We start from the raw sequence: 20099 nt of genomic DNA on the forward strand, positions 1-20099 counted from the left end.
ACGGAGGGGCAGAATGGCTCTCCGGATCACATCAACATGGGTAGAGATTTAAAGAGATTGAACCCAGGGAACTTACCATTTCCTAGAGACATAGCCCTCTTCTCTTTGCGTCTGGAAACTCAAAAGAGCAAGTGGAAGTGGCACAATTTATGTGGTCATGGCATTGCTGCATCTAGCATGAACAAAGGTCAGCAAAGGGGCAATCCCAACTTCCACTCTTGTCAAATGTTCACTTGGTCTCCTATTATTATTAATGTTATTCACACCAAAAACTACTTGAATTAAACATTTTGTACTGTGTGTTTTATTACCTACCTTTTTTAGCATTTTGAAAAGGTATACTTGAATATTTTACTTGTTGAAATGGTAATCATTGGAATGGAGATGCACATTCTGGTATAATGAAACAAAAATATGTGACACAATCTATCTCTAACAAATCAAGTTCATTGAATGATCAAACTACACTAAGACATTTCGTTAAAGATGCATCCACACTTTCCCATATTTCCTTATTTATTCTGTCAATTATGGGATATAGCCCGAACACTAACAGAAATCTAAGATTGAGTTGTCAAATCTCTTAATAAAAATGTGTCCGTTGCGTATCTTAGCCACCGCTCTCTCTTTGGGCATATCTGTAGCTACAACGCAACGTTAAACGCTTTGGTCCCTCATCTTCTTGCTCTGAACAGTGTTTCTGGCGATTCACAAAAGGTGTCAAGCGGGGGCATTGGACTTGGTCTGCCATGTTCTCCCATGGCTGCCTTTAATCCAATTACTGTCGGCCATGACGCATGGATCATGGCCTTTCATCCCCTCCTCATTAGGGTCTTTGGGCTGTGCTGTTTACTATTGGGGTGTTGGTGTAGCTTTAATTGCATTGTAAGCTAGTCACCCCATCCCTGTGTCATAACGTGTTGTCCTCTGATTCAGTTATAACCCGCCGTTTGGATCGTAGTGCTGAATGGGTTCGCTATTTGGGCCAGTGGGTCATTTTCTATCTTTTTCTCACCATGTTAGTTTAGACTGAATTAACATTTCAAATTTGGCACTTGGGATCTGTACCATTTTGAACACTTGAACGTTTAGCTTGGCCTGATAACGTAACTGCAGATTTAGAAGCAGTTGATATGAAATGAATGAATCTTAAGGCCTGTGGGGGAATGGAGATTCGTGCTTTGCTGTGGTGGTCTGGTGTTCAAACCAATTCCATGCAGTCCATGTGTTCCAGGTTGGAAACACCTGGAACTCTTTGCTACGTTGAGCAAATGGTGATAAATTGGCCTTCTCATTCTTTTCTATTGTCTGTGAGGATTTTTGATTCAAACGCGACCTGAATGAAATGTCGCAAATACCCAATTGTTTTCCCTGAGCATCACTTATCTAGGCACAGATCTGGCACACACAGCCCTCTGTGGCTCTCAATAGCCACATTTGCGTGGACATTGGCCAGAGTCAATTGCCTGTCAAATGATATGCACGATTAGGCACCAGTGGATATTGGGCCTAATGCGCCGAGCCTCCTATAGAGCCTGGACAATGGGCCCCCTCACTGAACCCCTCATGCTCCTCGCCCCCTCCCTTGTCCCCTCCCCTTTTGTCTCACCACTCAGTTCAATGTTAATGTCCAGCCGTGTCCAGTCAGCCAGCTCCCGCGCAAAACCGTTCCTTCCCTCTTTTCTCACCCTCGCCTCCTCTTGTGTGCTGTCCAGCTGGCTGTGACCTCTGACCCGGAGACCCTCACTCCTGACCCTTGGACCCGTTCCCACGCCACACCCTTTTGTGTGGACCTCGCCATGGCAACGAGTGGTCACTGCTGCTACGGTAACAGATGGACAGGCTTCTGGAAATAACTTCATTTGAGCCGCTGAAAATCGGACTTGTGTACCCCCCCACACACACCCCAAATCCACACACACACACACACTCCCTCCACGCCTGTACTCCTCGCCCCGCAACTCCTTCGATTCATTTCAATGCAGGGCTTCTGGTCATGCGATCAGATAAATTCATTACCGCGGCAATCTCCGATTTATCCTGGCATGTGCACAGAAAATACACAGGAATAAGAAGAGCATGTTGTCAATGCAGTAAGCCGCAATAGGGACTAACAACATACGCAAGCATCCTATTTCACAGTGCTGCTATTTATGGTCGGGAGTGGGAGTGGTAACTAACTTCAGCAGTTAGTTGTAGTTATTAGCTAAACAACTTTGATTAGCCATATTGTTTTCTCACATTCTGATATTCTTTCCACTAATTGGTCTTTTGACCAATCACCTCAGATCTTTGTGTGTCAGATATTTTTCAGAGCTGACCTGATTGGTCAAAAGACCAATTAATGAAAAAAGATCAGATTTGGGACACCTGTATAAATGCCGCCATATAGACCTAGACAAAAACAACACTATGAAAAACGAAATTATCTCTCAGTTTTATATTACTTTATTATTTATATACGTTTTATATATAGGTATATTTTTCAAACACTTTGATATAGGAAGAGGTTAGTTAAATATACAGCATAACATTCAAAAGTGGGAGATGTTTCCAGCACAGCTCAGCCCAACAGGCTGACCAAGGGGCACCAATGGTGACCCTCGAAAAATGGACCATTGAGGTGAAATCACACAAGCGCAGCCACTTATTCCATTTTGGATTTTGTATTCCTCTGTCCCGCATCTGCATCACTATCTTCCCCTCTCATTCCACCCCTCCCTCCACCCTGCCCCCCCTTCCCCCCCCCCCTGCCTCTCGCCCAGTTCATTGTACCAAAAGAGATTTTCTTCATTGAGGCCCAGTCTCTTAGGTAACCCCAGTGCTGCATGAAATGAGGAGAGAGAGAGAGAGAGAGAGAGAAAGAGAGAGCGACAGAGAGAGAGAGAGAGAGAGCAACAGAGAGAAAGAGAGGGGGGAGGGAGAGGGAGAGGGAGGAGGGGGAGAGTGAAGGAAATCGACAGACAGAAGGAGGAACGGCAGAAAGGGTTGGAGAACGCGAGGGAGAAGGATGCAAGAGCAGAGAAGGCAAGAGTTAAGATGCTAAAGTAGGACATGTGTGCCAGACGTCAAAGGCAACACAGCTAAAGCAAGAACACATCTGAGGGAGACAAGAGAAAAAAATATTTCAGGACAAAATTCCACGCCTTTGAGCAACAGGGTTTTATTTAAATCAAGGTTTTTCGGCCTCAACTAGGTCTTGTTGCTTTTTTTTGTCTTTAAGGTACATTCATGTATCTCAACATAGCTTGGACACATCGGTACACTTTCATTGTTGTACCAATGTGAACACAACCATGCTTGAGGTGGTCTACAGTGACCTGTTATGACCTGTTGTGATACAAGAGCAGTAGTTAAGGCTGAATTCAGGGCTAGAGGTCGTATCTGTGGCACGGAGCCACTTCATAGACCAGATGCAGCAGTTGGACTCATTGGATTCCTTGCCGGGACAGTGGAACAACCTACCTGCTACTCAACAGCTAACTACCACTTTGAAGAGACCTCTCAAGATGAATGGGTGAAAATGGGTGACTAGCTTATATTTTCCAATAGTGGCTGATGTTCAGGAAAGGAAACAAACTTTATTGAACCTTCAAACATCCTCTGTGGGGGAAAAAGTTGACGAAGTAACTGTAAAAGTACTGATTTCCTTTTTGATATGTCTAAAGATAAGAGGCTAACCACCGTTTTCCGGAATCAAATGTCAAAATGAAAGGGCTTTTTCTCAATTCAAAAGAAAAACAAGTCTTTACAAGACTTTTAAAGATGACTTTTTAGTTCAATAGTATCTAGTCAAACAAATAAATGTAACGTTTAAGTATATTAAATACTTTAATTATCTTTGTGGGACATGCTTCAGTTGTGAGCAGCACATGGAGCATCAATGAATGGCCGAGGTCTTTCAAAAGCCGCCCATATTATTCGTTTTGAGACGGCTCACATAGAGAGACAAATGTTGCATTGAGTAATTCAGTTTGGGGGGCTACTTTTGTTTCAAATTCTCACTTTTGTTTCCGGCTCTTACCTTGGCTGCTCGTGTGTTAACACTCGGCTGCACTAAGTTATCATAGGGAGCTTTTGTCTCTTTGATCCGTGCGACAATGGGGACTGCTTTTGTATTGGTCACGTTACTGCTGCCTTGGGATGCCGCCCTGCGTTCATCATTATGTCACGTACACACGGAAAGGGTGGATGAGTTAGGGGTTCAGAGGCCTTCATTTCCCTACACGTTTCTCTGTGTCCTCTGTCTATCCAAACGTCCGCCCATCCATCCCTGCTATGTGCTGACCCAGGGGGTCCGGAGCTGATTGTCCAAACGCAATTCTTGTGTCTGCCTCCATGAAACCAGGAGTTGTGGATGGACATCATGCCCCTGATCTCCGGAAATCTCCAGTAATGCAGACATGGAAGGGACAGAAGGAAACATTTTGGTGTAAATGGCCAATGTGTTATTTAATTTTTTTTACCACACTGGGCTTTTTCTGCATACTTATTTTCACCTCTACCATCCTCCAGCTTCTAAATGTGGCTCACGGTGGTGGCTAAGAGCCAGAACAAGAGGTTGAGTCTACTTGGAGGCTGAAGTCATGAGATGGAGAGATGAATAGCACTTATCATGTTAAGTACAGTTGAATGTGTCCGGTTTGCACTTCGGTCCTTGTTTTCTAGGTTGCTTTTTCTTTCACAGCTATTTAGACAAGGTCCTAAAAAGATACACACTTCTAGCAGGAACGGGGAGAGAGTGAGAGGAAATTTGATTGAATGAATTGAAGTGTGTGTGTGTGTGTGTGTGTGTGTGTGTGTGTGTGTGTGTGTGTGTGTGTGTTTGCATTTGCCTGTGTTTGACAAAGTTCAGGGGTCAGGCTACGGAAGAATAGGGAAAACGAGAGCGAAAGTAAAGGATTTGGAGAAGGTGGGGAGAGAGGGGGCTTGGGGCGAGAGAGGGGGATTATCAGGGGGGGAGAGATTTCGGAAGAGAAAGAAGAAGGAGGAATAGAGGGCAAGATTACATTTTGGAGGGAAAGACTAGAGAAAGAGAAAAAAAAATTATAAAGTCGCGACAGGCCCAAACCCAGTGCACACTCTTAGAAAATAGGGTTCAAAACGGGTCTACAGCTGTCCCCAAACGATAACTATTTTTAGTTCCAGGTAGAACTCTTTTGGGTTCCATGTTGAACCCTCTGTGGAAAGGGTTGTACATGGAACCAAAAAGGGTTCTACCTGAAACCAACAGGGGATCTTCAAAGGATTATCCTATGGGGACAGCCGAGGAATCCTTTTTGGTTCTAGATAGCACCTTTTTTTTCTAAGAGTGCATAGAGAGAGGGAGAGTGCAAAATAATGAAGTTGAGAGAAAAATGGTCAGGGAGGAAGTTCGAGTGAGACTCGGGGCAATATGTATAGAAAGAAAAGAGAAAGAGCGAGGGGGAAAGAGAGAGGCAGAGAGCGAGAGAGATCAAGAGGGAGGCAGCATTAATATGCTAATGGCCTGAGTGAATGCACAACAGGCCCACTGACCAGGCTAATCACGGGTGGACACACACTGGGGCTAATCCTTAACGCAGAGCTTTCACACACACCCCCGCGCACACACACAGAGATGTACGCACAAACACTACAGAACACACACACAGAACACACACACACACACACACACACACACACAAATTCAAACCCACCCACACATTTACTATTTGCACTGACCCACACAAATAACACAATTTCTGAATGCAGATGCTTATTGACCACATTTTGCTTGTAATAGCAAAAAATCACAGGAACACGGGGGCACAATGCTCTCTCTCTCTCTCTCACTTACTCGCTCACTCACACACACAGTTGTTAAGTCACTATCACCATGGTTATTGAGCTCTCTGAAGCCATGATTGGATTCTGTGGACAGAATGTGTCCTCTGATGGGGTTTCTACCACTCGTTTTGTGAGGGTTTTCTCTTCACTCTTCACTGCTCTGAGCTGGTGTCAATGAAGCCACTAATATTTCCTGAAGAGAGATTGGCTGCGATATGTGGGTCTAACCCAGGCTGAAGGAGTGGAAGTTTTGAGTGAGCACAGGAAAGTAATGCCGTTATTCAAAACAAGTCCTGTAATAAATGCTGTGTTCGTAACTATGAGCTTCCATGTTACATGTATTATCAAGTCTTTCACTTAAATAAACACTTATCAAATTAGTTGGTGACTTTTTCTGTTTTTTTGATTAGTAGCTATATATGAATGGAATCAAAATGACACAAATTTACACAAATACAATTAAGTGTGTTTGTTATTCATCTGAAGAGTTGAATTCAAAACAGGCACACTGAGACGGATATCTACAGTAACACAGATGTAACCTGACTAAGATTCGGATTTAGGTATTGTATCTTGAGCGGGTCAGTTGGCTACCCAGGGTTAAGCACAAGCGACCACTCAAGTCGAGTGGGGCTTAGAGGGGAGCAGTGGAGACAGCTGGTGGCCGATATTAGAGCAGCACCTCGGGGCAACCTAGCCCGACACTGACATAATGATCACATGGCTCAGCTAAGCTAGGCTAATGCTAACTGTGTTCTTGCCAACTTGTACGTCTGGCACCAATTATGACAACAATGCAGTTGGAGTGACACAAAACCTTTATTTATGAAATGTGTTATTCTACATTGCACCAATAGCACTCTCTAGGCAAACAATAATAGTACTGTAGTGAGCATTTGTTTATGAAATAACATGAGAAGAATCACATAACGCCGTTAAAACATGATGATAATAATAAAATAAAGAGCAAGGAAGTGCAGCCATAGCACAACCAATAGAAACTTAACACTCATTTCATTTAATTGGGTTTGGATTAAAATCCCATCAGGTCTACACCAGTCCCATGGTATCTGGAAAACAAAAAACGGACCTAAGTTCAGCGTCTCTACGGTCAACTTTAGTTCGTGCTATCGGGGAATCTTGGGACGCTTACCCTACCCTAACCATTATCCTAACCTTAACCCTAACCTTTATACATTTGAAATGACTTCAACTGCATTTCAAACATTTTACATTTCAACTTCAATGGGGTGAGGTCAGAGTTGGATGTCCCATGGACCACACTTAGACTTTTCAGTCAACTTCACCCTAGTCTGTCACCTGGGCTGCTCTCTCCAGGTCCGGCTTCAGCTCTGGTCCTCAGAGAAACCATCTCCAAATTCACCCCTTCCCCTCGCCTCCTGGTGGTCTAAGAAAACACACACCAAGAGTCAGTAATATAAAAAAAATCCCAGGTAAAATACAATCCAACTGATATTTTCAGTGACTAAACCAAGACTTCTAAAATATTAATTTTGTTCACCTGACTTATCACTTTTTAATGTCTTTACCTTGATGTACAGATAGATGGCAGTGTTGGCTGTCAGTGACATCTGAAGTACTACAACCAGTCTGATGATGAAAGCCGTCAGAGGAGAGGCTGCAGCAGAAACACATTTAATTAGTGGATTGCCAAGCATCAGATTCATTCGTGGAAAATCTGTTAATGTCAAAGTTCCAAGTATGGTTCATGTTCAGTTACCTGTGACAGTGAGGGAGATGAGATCACTCTCGGAGGAGAAATTATGAGAAAAAACATAAATCTCATAAACACAGCTGTAGTTCCCTTGGTGGGAGTCATCTGCAGTGAGAAAGAGGAAGGCAGCAGAGTGATTGACAGCTGGCTGAGTCTGGGTTATGTTGGAGTCAGGGTATGATCATTTGCTAATAAATTCATTAAAAATCCTACAATGTGATTTTCTGGATTTTTTTTTCTCATTTTGTCTGTCATATTTGAAGTGTACCTATGATGAAAATTACAGGCCTCTCTCATCTTTTTAAGTGGGAGAACTTGCACAATTGGTGGCCAACTAAATACTTTTTTGCCCCACTGTATTCTCACCAACAAAACACCCCTACAGCGAAGTCCAAACGTTTTTTGGACATTGATACATTTTTGGTTGTTTAGGCTGTGTGCTCCAGCACTTCTGAAATAATACAATGACGACGAGGTTAAAGTGCACACTGAGCTTTAATTTGAGGGTATTTTCATCCATATCGGTTGAACCGTTTAGAAATTACAGCACTTTTTGCACATAGTCCACTTTTAGGGAACCGAAAGTATTTGGTCAAATTCACTTGTGTATTAATGTTGTCAAAAGTTTAGTATTTGGTCCCATATTCCCAGCATGCAATGACTACATCAAGCTTGTAACTCTACAAATTTATTCGATTCATTTGCAGTTAGTTTTGGTTGTGTTTCAGATTATTGTGCCCAATAGCAATTAATGGTAAATAATGTATTGTGTAATTTTGGAGCCACTTTTATTGTAAATAAGAATATAATATGATTCGAAACACTTCTACATTAATATGGATGCTACCATGATTACAGATAATCATGAATGATGAGTGTGTAACGAATGTCGTCGGGAGAAGGAGAAGACCAAGGTGCAGCGTGGAAAGTATTCATAATACCTTTTAATCAATACGAATACTTGAACAAAAAAACGACAAACGAACAGATCTGCAAGGTGCAATACACAAAACAACTACCCACAAACACCAGGTGGGAACAGGCTGCCTAAGTATGGCTCTCAATCAGAGACAACGATTGCCAGCTGCCTCTGATTGGGAACCAGGCCAAACACATAGAAAACATGGAACACAAAACATAGAATGCCCACCCCAACTCACTCGTTGACCAAAATAAAATAGAGACATAAAAAAGGAACTAAGGTCAGGACGTGAGAGTACCCCCCCCCCCCAAAAGGTGCGGACTCCAGCCGCAAAACCTAAACCCATATGGGAGGGTCTGGGTGGGCATCTTACCGCGGTGGCGGCTCTGGCGCGGGACGTGGACCCCACTCCACCTTAGTCTTGGCCCACTTAGGTGGCGCCTTTGGAGCGGCGACCCTTGCTGCCGACCCCGGACTGGGGACCCTTATAGCGGACAGGCGGGAGACTCTGGCAGCGCCGGACAGGCGGGAGACTCTGGCAGCGCCGGACAGGCGGGAGACTCTGGCAGCGCCGGACAGGCGGGAGACTCTGGCAGCGCCGGACAGGCGGGAGACTCTGGCAGCGCCGGACAGGCGGGAGACTCTGGCAGCGCCGGACAGGCGGGAGACTCTGGCAGCGCCGGACAGGCGGGAGACTCTGGCAGCGCCGGACAGGCGGGAGACTCTGGCAGCGCCGGACAGGCGGGAGACTCTGGCAGCGCCGGACAGGCGGGAGACTCTGGCAGCGCCGGACAGGCGGGAGACTCTGGCAGCGCCGGACAGGCGGGAGACTCTGGCAGCGCCGGACAGGCGGGAGACTCCTGACTGACGGGCGGCTCCTGACTGACGGGCGGCTCCTGACTGACGGGCGGCTCCTGACTGACGGGCGGCTCCTGACTGACGGGCGGCTCTGGCGTCTCCTGACTGACGGGCGGCTCTGGCGGCTCCTGACTGACGGGCGGCTCTGGCGGCTCCTGACTGACGGGCGGCTCTGGCGGCTCCTGACTGACAGGCGGCTCCGGACAGGAGGGAGAACCTGGAGGGAGGAGACGGAGAGACAGCCTGGTGCGTGTGGCTGCCACAGGACCCACCAGGCTGGGGAGACCTAAAGGAGGCCTGGTGCGCGGAGGAGGCACCGGATGGACCGGGCTGTGGGGGAGCACTGGAGCTCTGGTGCGCAGCCTTGGCACCACTCCTCCAGGCTGGATGACCACTTTAGCCCGGACCCTCCAGAGTGCAAGTGAACTGCACCCTCCCAGCGCCCTGGAGACACAGCATGCAGCGCCGGCGCAGGATACCCTGGGCCAAAACGGAGTACCGGAGACCAAACATGCTGAGCTGGCACAACACGCCCTGGCTGGATGCCCACTCTCGCATGGCACTTGCGGGGGCTGGCCTATAGCGCTCCGGGCTATGAGCGCGTACTGGCGACACCGTGCGCTTGACCGCATAACACGGTACCTGACCAGTACTACGCCTCTCCTGGTAAGCACGGGAGTTGGCTCAGGTCTATCGCCTGACTCCACCAATCTCCCTGTGTGCCTCCCCAAAAAATATTTTTTGGGGCTGCCTCTAGTGCCTGTTGAACTACCTTACCTCATATCACCGCCACTCAGCTTTCGCTGCCTCCAGTTCTTCTTTGGGGCGGCGATATTCCCCAGCCTGACTCCAGGGTCCCTTACCGTCTAGTATCTCCTCCCAAGTCCAGGAGTCCAGAACCCTCTGCTCCTTGTTACCACGCTGCTTGGTCCTTTTTTGGTGGGTAGTTCTGTATCGAATGTCGTCGGGAGAAGGAGAAGACAAAGGTTCAGCGTGGTAAGTATTCATAATACCTTTTAATCAAGACGAATACTTGAACAAAAAACAACAAAACGACAAACGAACAGTTCTGCAAGGTGCAATACACAAAACAGAAAACAACTACCCACAAACACCAGGTGGGAACAGGCTACCTAAGTATGGTTCTCAATCAGAGACAACAATTGCCAGTTGCCTCTGATTGGGAAACATACCAGGCCAAACACATAGAAATAGAAAACGTAGAACACAAAACATAGAATGCCCACCACAACTCACGCCCTGACCAAACTAAAATAGAGAAATAAAAAAGGAACTAAGGTCAGGACGTGACAGAGTGAATAATGATGAGTGAGAAAGTGAGAGGCATAAATACCCCCCCCCCCCCCCCCTGTTATAAACGCTAACCTCCCCTGTTATTTGTAAAGGTACATGTTAGGTTAGCATATCTTGGGGGTATGATCTTTGAGCCTCTGTAACTTTCTCACTCATCATTATTCACGATTCATTCAGAATTTCACCTCATAGTCATTGTATCATTTAAAATCCAAAGTACTGGAGTACGGAGTTAAAACACCCAAAAATGTGTCACAGTCCAAATTAAGATTTTCTTTCCAAAAGCGCTATATATATATATATACATTTTCAGAATGTTGGTCAATTTGATTTTATTGTTTAAAGAACTTAGAAAATAGATTGGCGGGTTTTTCATGATCTAATCATGATATGGGGATGTTCAATGACAGTCATCCCAGCTAGCACATAACGTTCTGAGAACCATAGGTTTCTTAGAGCTTGGTGAGAGCGTGGTTGTCCTATGCTTAGACCTTCCCACAACTTTCTGTGAATGGTGCAGGATAGTTGATTGCCTTTTGGACATTCTCATCACATTTAAGGAACTTGACAAAATGAACGTTTAATTTCATTTCATTACTTTAACAGAATGTTTCCTAAAAGTTAAAGCATGGTTACACTTCGTTCCAATTTTGGTCATGTTCTAGGAACGTTCTCCAACTAGTTTGACACTGGGAATGTTCTCAAACAGTTTAGAGAACGTTAAGAAACAATGTTCTTCGGTAGGAATGTCAGTAATTCAGGACAATGTTTTCTTCAGGTTTCCTCATTCTATTTAAAGTTATGTTCTGAGATCATTAATAAAAACGTTTCATAAAAACCACAAGAAAACATTAGTAATGTTCAAAGAACATTGTAAGAATGTTATTTAAATACATATAGATTCTGTTCTCTGTGTTGTCAATTAATTGGCCACATCTGATCTTAATGAATGCTTGTTTCCTTGAAATAGAGTCAGTTTCAATAGGATAAAATGAACAGCTTCTCACTAACGCCATTCCACACAAAACAATACATGTGTTTGCATGATTAATGCCTAAGCAAATTAATTTCCATGTGTCCTACCTATGCTTGGAGTTCAAAACAGTAAACCCAAAATGAGCTAGCAGTGTTATTAAAAGTCTTGTTTAAACATTCAGTGAAAGTTTTAAGTTACTCAAAAACCTCAAAACAACCTATAATTTCCGTTCTCAGAATGTTAATGAAACCTTTCAGGAAACCATAGTAAAATGATCTCAGAACCTCCCGGAAACCTAAAAATGTACAGTACCAGTGAAAGTTTTTTTATTTTTACATTGTAGAATAGTACCAGTCAAAAGTTTGGACACACCTACTCATTCCAGAGTTTCTTTAATTTTACTATTTTTACATTGTAAAATAATGGTGAAGACATCAAAACTATGAAATAACACATATGGATTCATGTAGTAATCAAAAAAGTGTTATACAATCAAAATATATATTAATATAAAATATATTCTTCAAAGCAGCCACCCTTTGTCTTGATGACAGCTTTGCACACTCTTGGCATTCTCTCAATCAGTGTAAGGGATTTCCTCCTCTTCTTCCGAAGAGGAGAGGCGAGAAGGATCGGAGGACCAATATGCGGCGTGGTAAGTGTCCATGGTTCTTTTAATAAGAAATAGTACACATGAACAACTGAATACAAAAAAACAATAAATGTGGAATGAACGAAACCCAAAACAGTACCGTGTGGTGAAAGACACGGAAACAAACACCCACAAACACACAGTGAAACCCAGGCTACCTAAGTATGATTCTCAATCAGAGACAACTAATGACACCTGCCTCTGATTGAGAACCATACTAGGCCGAAACATAGAAATCCCCAAATCATAGAAAAACAAACATAGACTGCCCACCCCAACTCACGCCCTGACCATACTAAATAATGACAAAACAAAGGAAATAAAGGTCAGAACGTTACAATCAGCTTCATGAGGTAGTCATCTGGAATGCATTTCAATTAACAGCTGTGACTTGTTAAAAGTTCATTTGTGGAATTTCTTTCCTTCTCGATGCGTTTGAGCCAATCAGTTGTGTTGTGACAAGATAGGGGTGGTATACAGAAGATAGCATAATTTGGTAAAAGACCAAGTCCATATTATAGCAAGAGCAGCTCAAATAAGCAAAGAGAAACGACAGTCCATCATTACTTTAAGACATGAGGGTCAGTCAATCTGGAAAATGTCACGAACTTTGAAAGTTTCTTCAAGTGCAGTCGCAAAAACCCTCAAGCGCTATGACCGCCATAGGAAAGGAAGATCCAGAGTTACCTCTGCTGCAGAGGATAAGTTCATTAGAGTTACCATCCTCAGAAATTGCAGCCCAAATAAATGCTTTACAGAGTTCAAGTAACAGACACATCTCAACATCAACTGTTCAGAGGAGACGACGTGAATCAGGCCTTCATGGTTGAATTGCTGCAAAGAAACCACTACTAAAGGACACCATTAAGACAAAGAGACTTGCTTGGGTCAAGAAACACGAGCAATGGACATTAGACCAGTGGAAATCTGTCCTTTGGTCTGATGTCCAAATTTGAGATTTTTAGTTCCAACCTCCATTTCTTTGTGAGACGCAGAGTAGGTGAACCGATGATCTCCGCATGTGTGGTTCCCACCGTGAAGCATGGAGGAGGTGTGATGGTGTGGGGGTGATTTGCTGGTGACACTGTTTGTGATTTACTTAGAATTCAAGGCACACTTAACCAGCATGGCTACCACAGCATTCTGCAGTGATACGCCATCCCATCTGGTTTGCGCTTAGTGGGACTATCATTCGTTTTTCAACATGACAATGACCCAACACACCTCCTGGCTGTGTAAGGGATATTTTACCAAGAAGGAGAGTGATGGAGTGCTGCATCAGATGACCTGGCCTCCACAATCACCGACCTCAAACCAATTGAGATGGTTTGGGATGAGTTGGACCGCAGAGTGAAGGAAAAGCAGCCAACAAGTGCTCAGCATATGTGGGAACTCCTTCAAGACTGTTGGAAAAGCATTCCAGGCAAAGCTGTTTGAGAGAATTCCAAGTGTCCAAAGGTGTCAAGGCAAAGGGTGGCTACTTTGAAGAATCTAAAATCTAAAATATAGTCTTCACTATTATTCTACAACAGTGGTTTCCAAACTTTTTATAGTCCCATACCCCTTCAAACATTCAACCTCCAGCTGCGTACCAGGGTCAGCACAGTCTCATATGTTGTTTTTTGCCATCATTGTAAGCCTGACACACACACACTATACGATACATTTATTAAACATAAGAATGAGTGTAAGTTTTTGTCACAACCCGGCTTGTGGGAAGTGACAAAGAGCTCTTATAGGACCAGGGCACAAATAATAATCAATAATTTTGCTCTTTATTTAGCCATCTTACATGTAAAACCTTATTTATTCATCAAAAATTGTGAATAACTCACCACAGGATAATGAGAAAGGTGTGCTTGAAATGATGCACATAACTCTGCAATGTTGGGTTGTATTGGAGAGAGTCTCAGTCATTTAAATAATTGTCCAACCAAAGTCTCTGCCTGTATTTAGTTGTCATGCTAGTGGGGGCCGAGAATCCACTCTCACATAGGTACGTGGATGCAAAGAGCATCAGTGTCTTAACAGCGCAATTTGCAAGGATATTCTGAGCGCAGCCCTATCCAGAAATCTGGCAGTGGCTTCTGATTAAATCAATTTTCACAGAACCGCTTGTTGCAATTTCGATGAGGCTCTCTTGTTCAGATATTGGTAAGTGGAATGGAGGCAGGGCATGAAAGAGATAACGAATCCAGTTGCTTGTGTCGTCCGTTTCGTTAAATTACCTGCGCAATTGCGCACCCAGTTCACTCAGGTGCTTCGCTATATCACATTTGACATTGTCCGTAAGCTTCGGTGGCAGAAACATTATGTACAAAATAAGTTACAAATGAAAAAACACACATAATAACACAATTGGTTAGGAGCCCGTAAAACATCAGCCGGCGCCAGCACAAATTGCCACATAGATGATTGTTGACAATTCATAATTTGGAAAGCAAAGGGCTATTGCTATAAAGTGAAGACAATGAAAAGACTAATCAGTCTTTTATAGTTTTCAAAATTCTCAACTTAATTGATTGAACAGTACAGCCTTTTTGGCACCAGCATCAGCCATATTCTAGGCGAGTGCGCATATTCACTCTTTATCATTGTTAAGTCAGTGCCACATTAAATTTAATTTCGCTGAACACTAGATGGTTTCATTGTATTTTTGACAGTGAAACGAGGTTACTCAGGCGAGAAAAAAGCATCACCCAAATGTATAGCCCCATTGGAAAATCTAAATGGACTGTTTGAAAATGTGAATCACAATTTTATATGGCATACCCCCCGCGGCATTGCGCATACCCCAGTTTGGGAATAGTCGTTCTACAATGTAGAAAATTGTAAAAAAAAATCTAATAAAAAAAACACTTGAATGAGTAGGTGTGTCCAACCTTTTGCCTGGTACTTTATTTTCCCATGACAGGCAATTTTCTTTACCTCTGTGGTCAGAACGTTTCCAAAACGTTCAGTTTTACCAGTCAGTAAACGTATGGTTTCGTTGGGAAACCAAAACTGTACGTTCCCACAACTTCAAAGGAACCAAATCTGCTAATTGAGATGTATTTGTTTTAAATCTATCACTTAATGGTTTCATTTCAGAGAGACAAATCATCATTTTTTTTTTTGCAAAACGCTATACAGTATATCCGCCTCACTCCCAGAGAAATAGGTAGTACTGTTAGGCTCAAAAAAGTATTACATTCAGTAATATGAGATCTGTTTGTAAGACATTTAAATTTAACAGTTTAGTCATTTAGCCGATGTTCTTATCCAGAGCGACTTACAGTTAATGCATTTATCTTAAGATTGCTAGGTGGGACAACCCCATATCACAGTCAAATATTCAGTATACAAACATTAAATTCCAGCCAAACAATGGATATATAACATTTTGCAAAAAAAATAACATTTTAATACAGACCTAAAATCTATTAATATATTTTGTTGTTGTGAATATAGCGTTTTAGAAATAAACTCTTCTCTTATTCACTCCAGGTGAGAGAAAAAAAGTGACTGACTGACTGATAAACAAGTTCTTACCTGAGCAGGTGAGTCCAACAGCATTACCAGGTAAGCAGGTTTGACTTTTTCTCACTGAGGTGTCACAGTCCAGAAGAAGAGACTGATTGCCTTTACCCTTAGCTTCTCTATTTATCCGTTATTTTACCAGGTAAGTTGACTGAGAACACGTTCTCATTTGCAGCAACGACCTGGGGAATAGTTACAGGGGAGAGGAGGGGGATGAATGAGTCAATTGTAAACTCTATAGAGCCCCCCCCTGCAGAATTGAAGGAGCCCCACAGTCAAGCTCCCGACAGACTACCTCTGCATTATGCCAGTCAAAGTCAGCTTCACACACTGAGACCCAGGACTGATTGGACTTCACCTCCACTCTCCCAGAGCACAAACCAGCTCCATCCACAAACCTCACAGACTCAGAACAAAAGATGGTTCAATATCCAATCAGTTTTGTTGATGCTACCAGCTATGTATTGGATAAAAGATTGTAATATGGTTCGACACAATCCCTATCAATCTTACCTGAACGGATACATTAGCATAATTACGACAACCATCGCCTGCAGTAAAGGCGAAGTCACACTTCTCAAGAGTAGAATCCAGTGGTGAGCAAGCAATAAATCCTATTTGTAATCCTTCCATTCCCTCTCCAAAATGAGGTATGCCAAGTGCAGCTACAACATTCCCACAGCCCATCTTTCTACACACAATGTTAGCATCTTACATGGCCCAATAATTGCCACATACAGACCTCCAGTGTCCAAATAAAAACCCCTGTGCTCCTCCAGCACAGGAGCTGGTCCCATTCACCACTCTGAATTGACCTTCAACTGTAAACACCAGGGAGGGAAATACAATGTTTGGTGAGGACACATTTTGAGCCAGAGTTATTTTATCAGCAGTACACACTTAGAAAGAAAGGTGCTACCTATAACCTAAAAGTGTCCTTCTGCTGTCCCCATAGGATAACCCTTTGAAGAACCCTTTTAGTTAGTTAGTTCCCAGGTAGAACCCTTTTGCTTCCAGGGTAGAACCCTTTTGGGTTCAATGTAGAACCCTTTCCACAGAGGGTTCTACATGGAACCCAAAAGGATTTTACCTGGAGCCAAAAAAAGGGATATCCTATGGGGACAGCTTAATAACCCTTTTGGATCCTTTTTTCTAAGAGCGTAGTGTCAGTAATTGTGTGTGTGTGTGTGTGTGTGTGTATGCTTTTTAATGCCACTAATCTAGACACATTTCCCACAATCAATATCCTGTAAAAAATGTTATGCTTAAAACCATCTAATCATGAGTACATTTTGGCTATGTGCGTTGATAGTATTGGCATTCAATGAACAAGATAACGAAAATACATGAACTACAGAGGTAGGATAACACAGTCAACACAGGTTTAGGTTTAATACAATCCTACCTGTGCTCCAGTACATGATCATCAGTAAAAATGCAGGTATCATGTCTGTTTCCACATGGGGCTCCACTGATCTGTAAGCCTGCTGTGTGAAGAGTGGACTGAAGAATGGAAAAAACTGGTACATGTTGTTATAGGACTTTTAGCATCTATTTCTTAGTCAAACCTCTTCCAGCTAATCTATGATCCGTTTGAAGAAAACCACAGGAAACAGCTCAGCCAAAGTAAGTCAGGTTCAGCCTATAGTTTCCCAATGTGTGTGTTCGCTGTGTCTTCTGCTGAGGCTGTCTCCCCACTGGGCACAAACTGGTTGAATCAACGTTGTTTCAATGTAATTTGTCAACGTATTGTAACGTGACATTCTTGTGGAAATTCTACAACAGGATTATGTCATCATTGTATGAATTTTCAACATAGACAAACCTTGTATAAAATGTGTTGAATTTTTACCTTTGAAACAAAATCATATCCACTATCAGAAAACTATAGGCTGGGCTACATCTCCTGCAACCTGGTCTCAGAGCATTTAGTATTATTCTGTATGTACTGTAAATGACACTCCATTTAGTTTGATATGTTACGTTTCCTATGGTATGTACTAATTTGTGGAAGTCCATCACCCGTTTCATATGATATGTTAGGAATTACAATTTGTATTATATGTTTCGAATTTACAAAAGGGATGATATGGATAACATTAGCTAGGCTAAGGGTTAGGGTTAGGGGTGAAAGTAGATTACATTTCTTACCGGTACAGGACACCCAAGTGCGCACACACATTTTTTTTATACTACAAAAATGACAGGGTAGCCTACTCTGCTGACACTGGCAAACAGGTCAATAAAAACAATGTTGGCGGATCCATTTAATTGGCCTACAAAAAGGGGAGACACAAATACAATATGACATCTAACGAACCTGGAGGAAGAAATGAATGTTCAAAAACAAACCAAAGTGACACTGACCCAATGACAAAGACAGTGAATGTGCACACTCACCGGGGATATGGCCCAGGTTCTCTGCTAGTGCCAATATGTTGGTCTACTGTTTGCTCATTTAAGTAGAAAATATTGATAGCCTGACTAAAAGACAGAATGGAGTCGTTTCATTGTCATCTCTTTACAGAAACAGCCATTTGCTTTCCAAACAGTTTTTCCGCGATTGTATATTTAAATATTGCGATATGCCTTTCTGGGTCTTTCTGCTTTTCACTGACATTCGCAACTCAACAATCATCTATTTGATATTTGCAGTGCACGCTGCCCAAATTGTGGTCCCTTCCGACTGTAGGCTATGTGAATTAAAACATTCCACAGCTTTTTTTTTAAAGAAGCTAATGATCCTCTATGGACAAATCATACATTCTGGCATAGTAGCCTATTTTGAGTGATTGTATTTCTTTCTGTATAGACAGGAGTAAGCTAATTAAGCTAAAGAATTTTAGCAATTTAATTCAATTCACTTTAGGGAAAGCGTAGCTTCCCCTAGATGTATGGACACGCTGCCTATGCCTTTTGGCATGAACTAAACAAGTCATGATATTTTCACCTGATTGCCAAACAAAGGCTCTCATGTAGGCTATCCGTGCACATTCGTCCAAATAATTTCAGCAACCAAACCCCAACAGTGCACTGTGCAGCTGCAATTTGATGAATGGAAAGAGACACCGGTTACAAATACCAACATGTATTGTAATGACATTCTGCAATTGTCATTAGGCCTACACTTGTAGCCTGAATTGATGCATCCACTGTTGTCCACACAGGCCTCAGACTCCGAATAGACCTCCAGCGCCTCGGCCTCTCGTCTCCGCCTTTACAAAATGTAAGTGTTCTCCTCAAACCACAATGCAATATGGAGCATAGTTGTTCATTTGAAGATGTTTCATGTGGCAGACATGCAGTAATGTTAAATAATGGTGTAGTAGCCTATAGTTTTTTGGGCATGTTGTATTAATTGCGATAGGCTCACGTTTTATAGGTACACTATTTATTTTGCCGGGACGCTGTACCGGACCATACCGCCTTACTTTCACCCTTGGGTTAAGGTTAAGGTTGTTACGTTTAGGAGTTAGGTATAATGGTTAAGGTTAGGGTTAAGGTTAGGGTTAAGGTTGTTACGTTTATAAGTTAGGTAAAGGGTTAAGGTTAGGGTTAGCAACATGCTGAATAGTTGCAAAGTATCGAAAAATAAGTAAGTAGTTAAAAAGTTTATAATTAGCTCAAATGATTAAGTTGTCCATGACGGAAATCAAACTAGAAAACTTTAGGTTGTTATTCGTTCGCATTATATGTCCACCCATCCACCCTGACCAACCACATTACTTTCGTTTTTGCCTTAATTAACCATCTGTCTTACAGTTGAAGTCGGACACTTAGGCTGGAGTCATTAAAACTTGTTTTCCAACCACTCCACAAATTTCTTGATAACAAACTATAGTTTTGGCAAGTAGTTAGGACATCTACTTTGTGCATGACACAAGTAATTTTGACAACAATTGTTTACAGACAGATTATTTCACTTCACAATTCCAGTGGGTCAGAAGTTTACATACACTAAGTTGACTGTGCCTATAATCAGCTTAGGAAATTCCAGAATAGACTAATTGATAGACTAATTTACATAATTTGAGTCAATTGGAGGTGTACCTGTGGATGTATTTCAAGGTCTACCTTCAAACTCAGTGCCTCTTTGCTCGACATCATGGGAAAATCAAAAAAAAAATTGTAGACCTCCACAATTCTGGTTCATCCTTGCGAGCAATTTCCAAACGCCTGAAGGTACCACGTTCATCTGTACAAACAATAGTACACAAGTATAAACAACATGGGACCACGCAGCCATCATACCGCTCAGGAAGGAGAGGCGTTCTGTCTCCTAGAGATGAACGTACTTTGGTGTGAAAAGTGCAAA

At 42.7% G+C, this 20099-nt stretch overlaps 1 protein-coding gene across 1 annotated transcript; it reads right to left on the reverse strand.

Annotated features, from left to right (window-relative positions):
* Nucleotides 1-6608: 6608 nt before the first annotated feature.
* On the reverse strand, nt 6609-15966 carry LOC110496236 (uncharacterized). Its single transcript, XM_090208668.1, has 4 exons — nt 15797-15966; nt 7550-10272; nt 7359-7447; nt 6609-7216 (listed from the first exon to the last, which is right to left on the reverse strand). The coding sequence occupies exon 2, from the start codon at nt 9953-9955 to the stop codon at nt 8951-8953; it is 1005 nt and encodes a 334-aa protein (XP_090064794.1). The 5' UTR covers nt 9956-10272; nt 15797-15966; the 3' UTR covers nt 6609-7216; nt 7359-7447; nt 7550-8950.
* Nucleotides 15967-20099: the final 4133 nt, after the last annotated feature.

This window comes from Oncorhynchus mykiss, chromosome 18 (assembly GCF_057628025.1).
Source record: "Oncorhynchus mykiss isolate SJ-2025 chromosome 18, ASM5762802v1, whole genome shotgun sequence".
Classification (NCBI taxonomy): domain Eukaryota; kingdom Metazoa; phylum Chordata; class Actinopteri; order Salmoniformes; family Salmonidae; genus Oncorhynchus; species Oncorhynchus mykiss.

Bases quoted from the DNA above. Each gene is read 5' to 3' on its own strand.
- LOC110496236 (XM_090208668.1), bottom strand. From the start codon at position 9,955: ATGCGGTCAAGCGCACGGTGTCGCCAGTACGCGCTCATAGCCCGGAGC.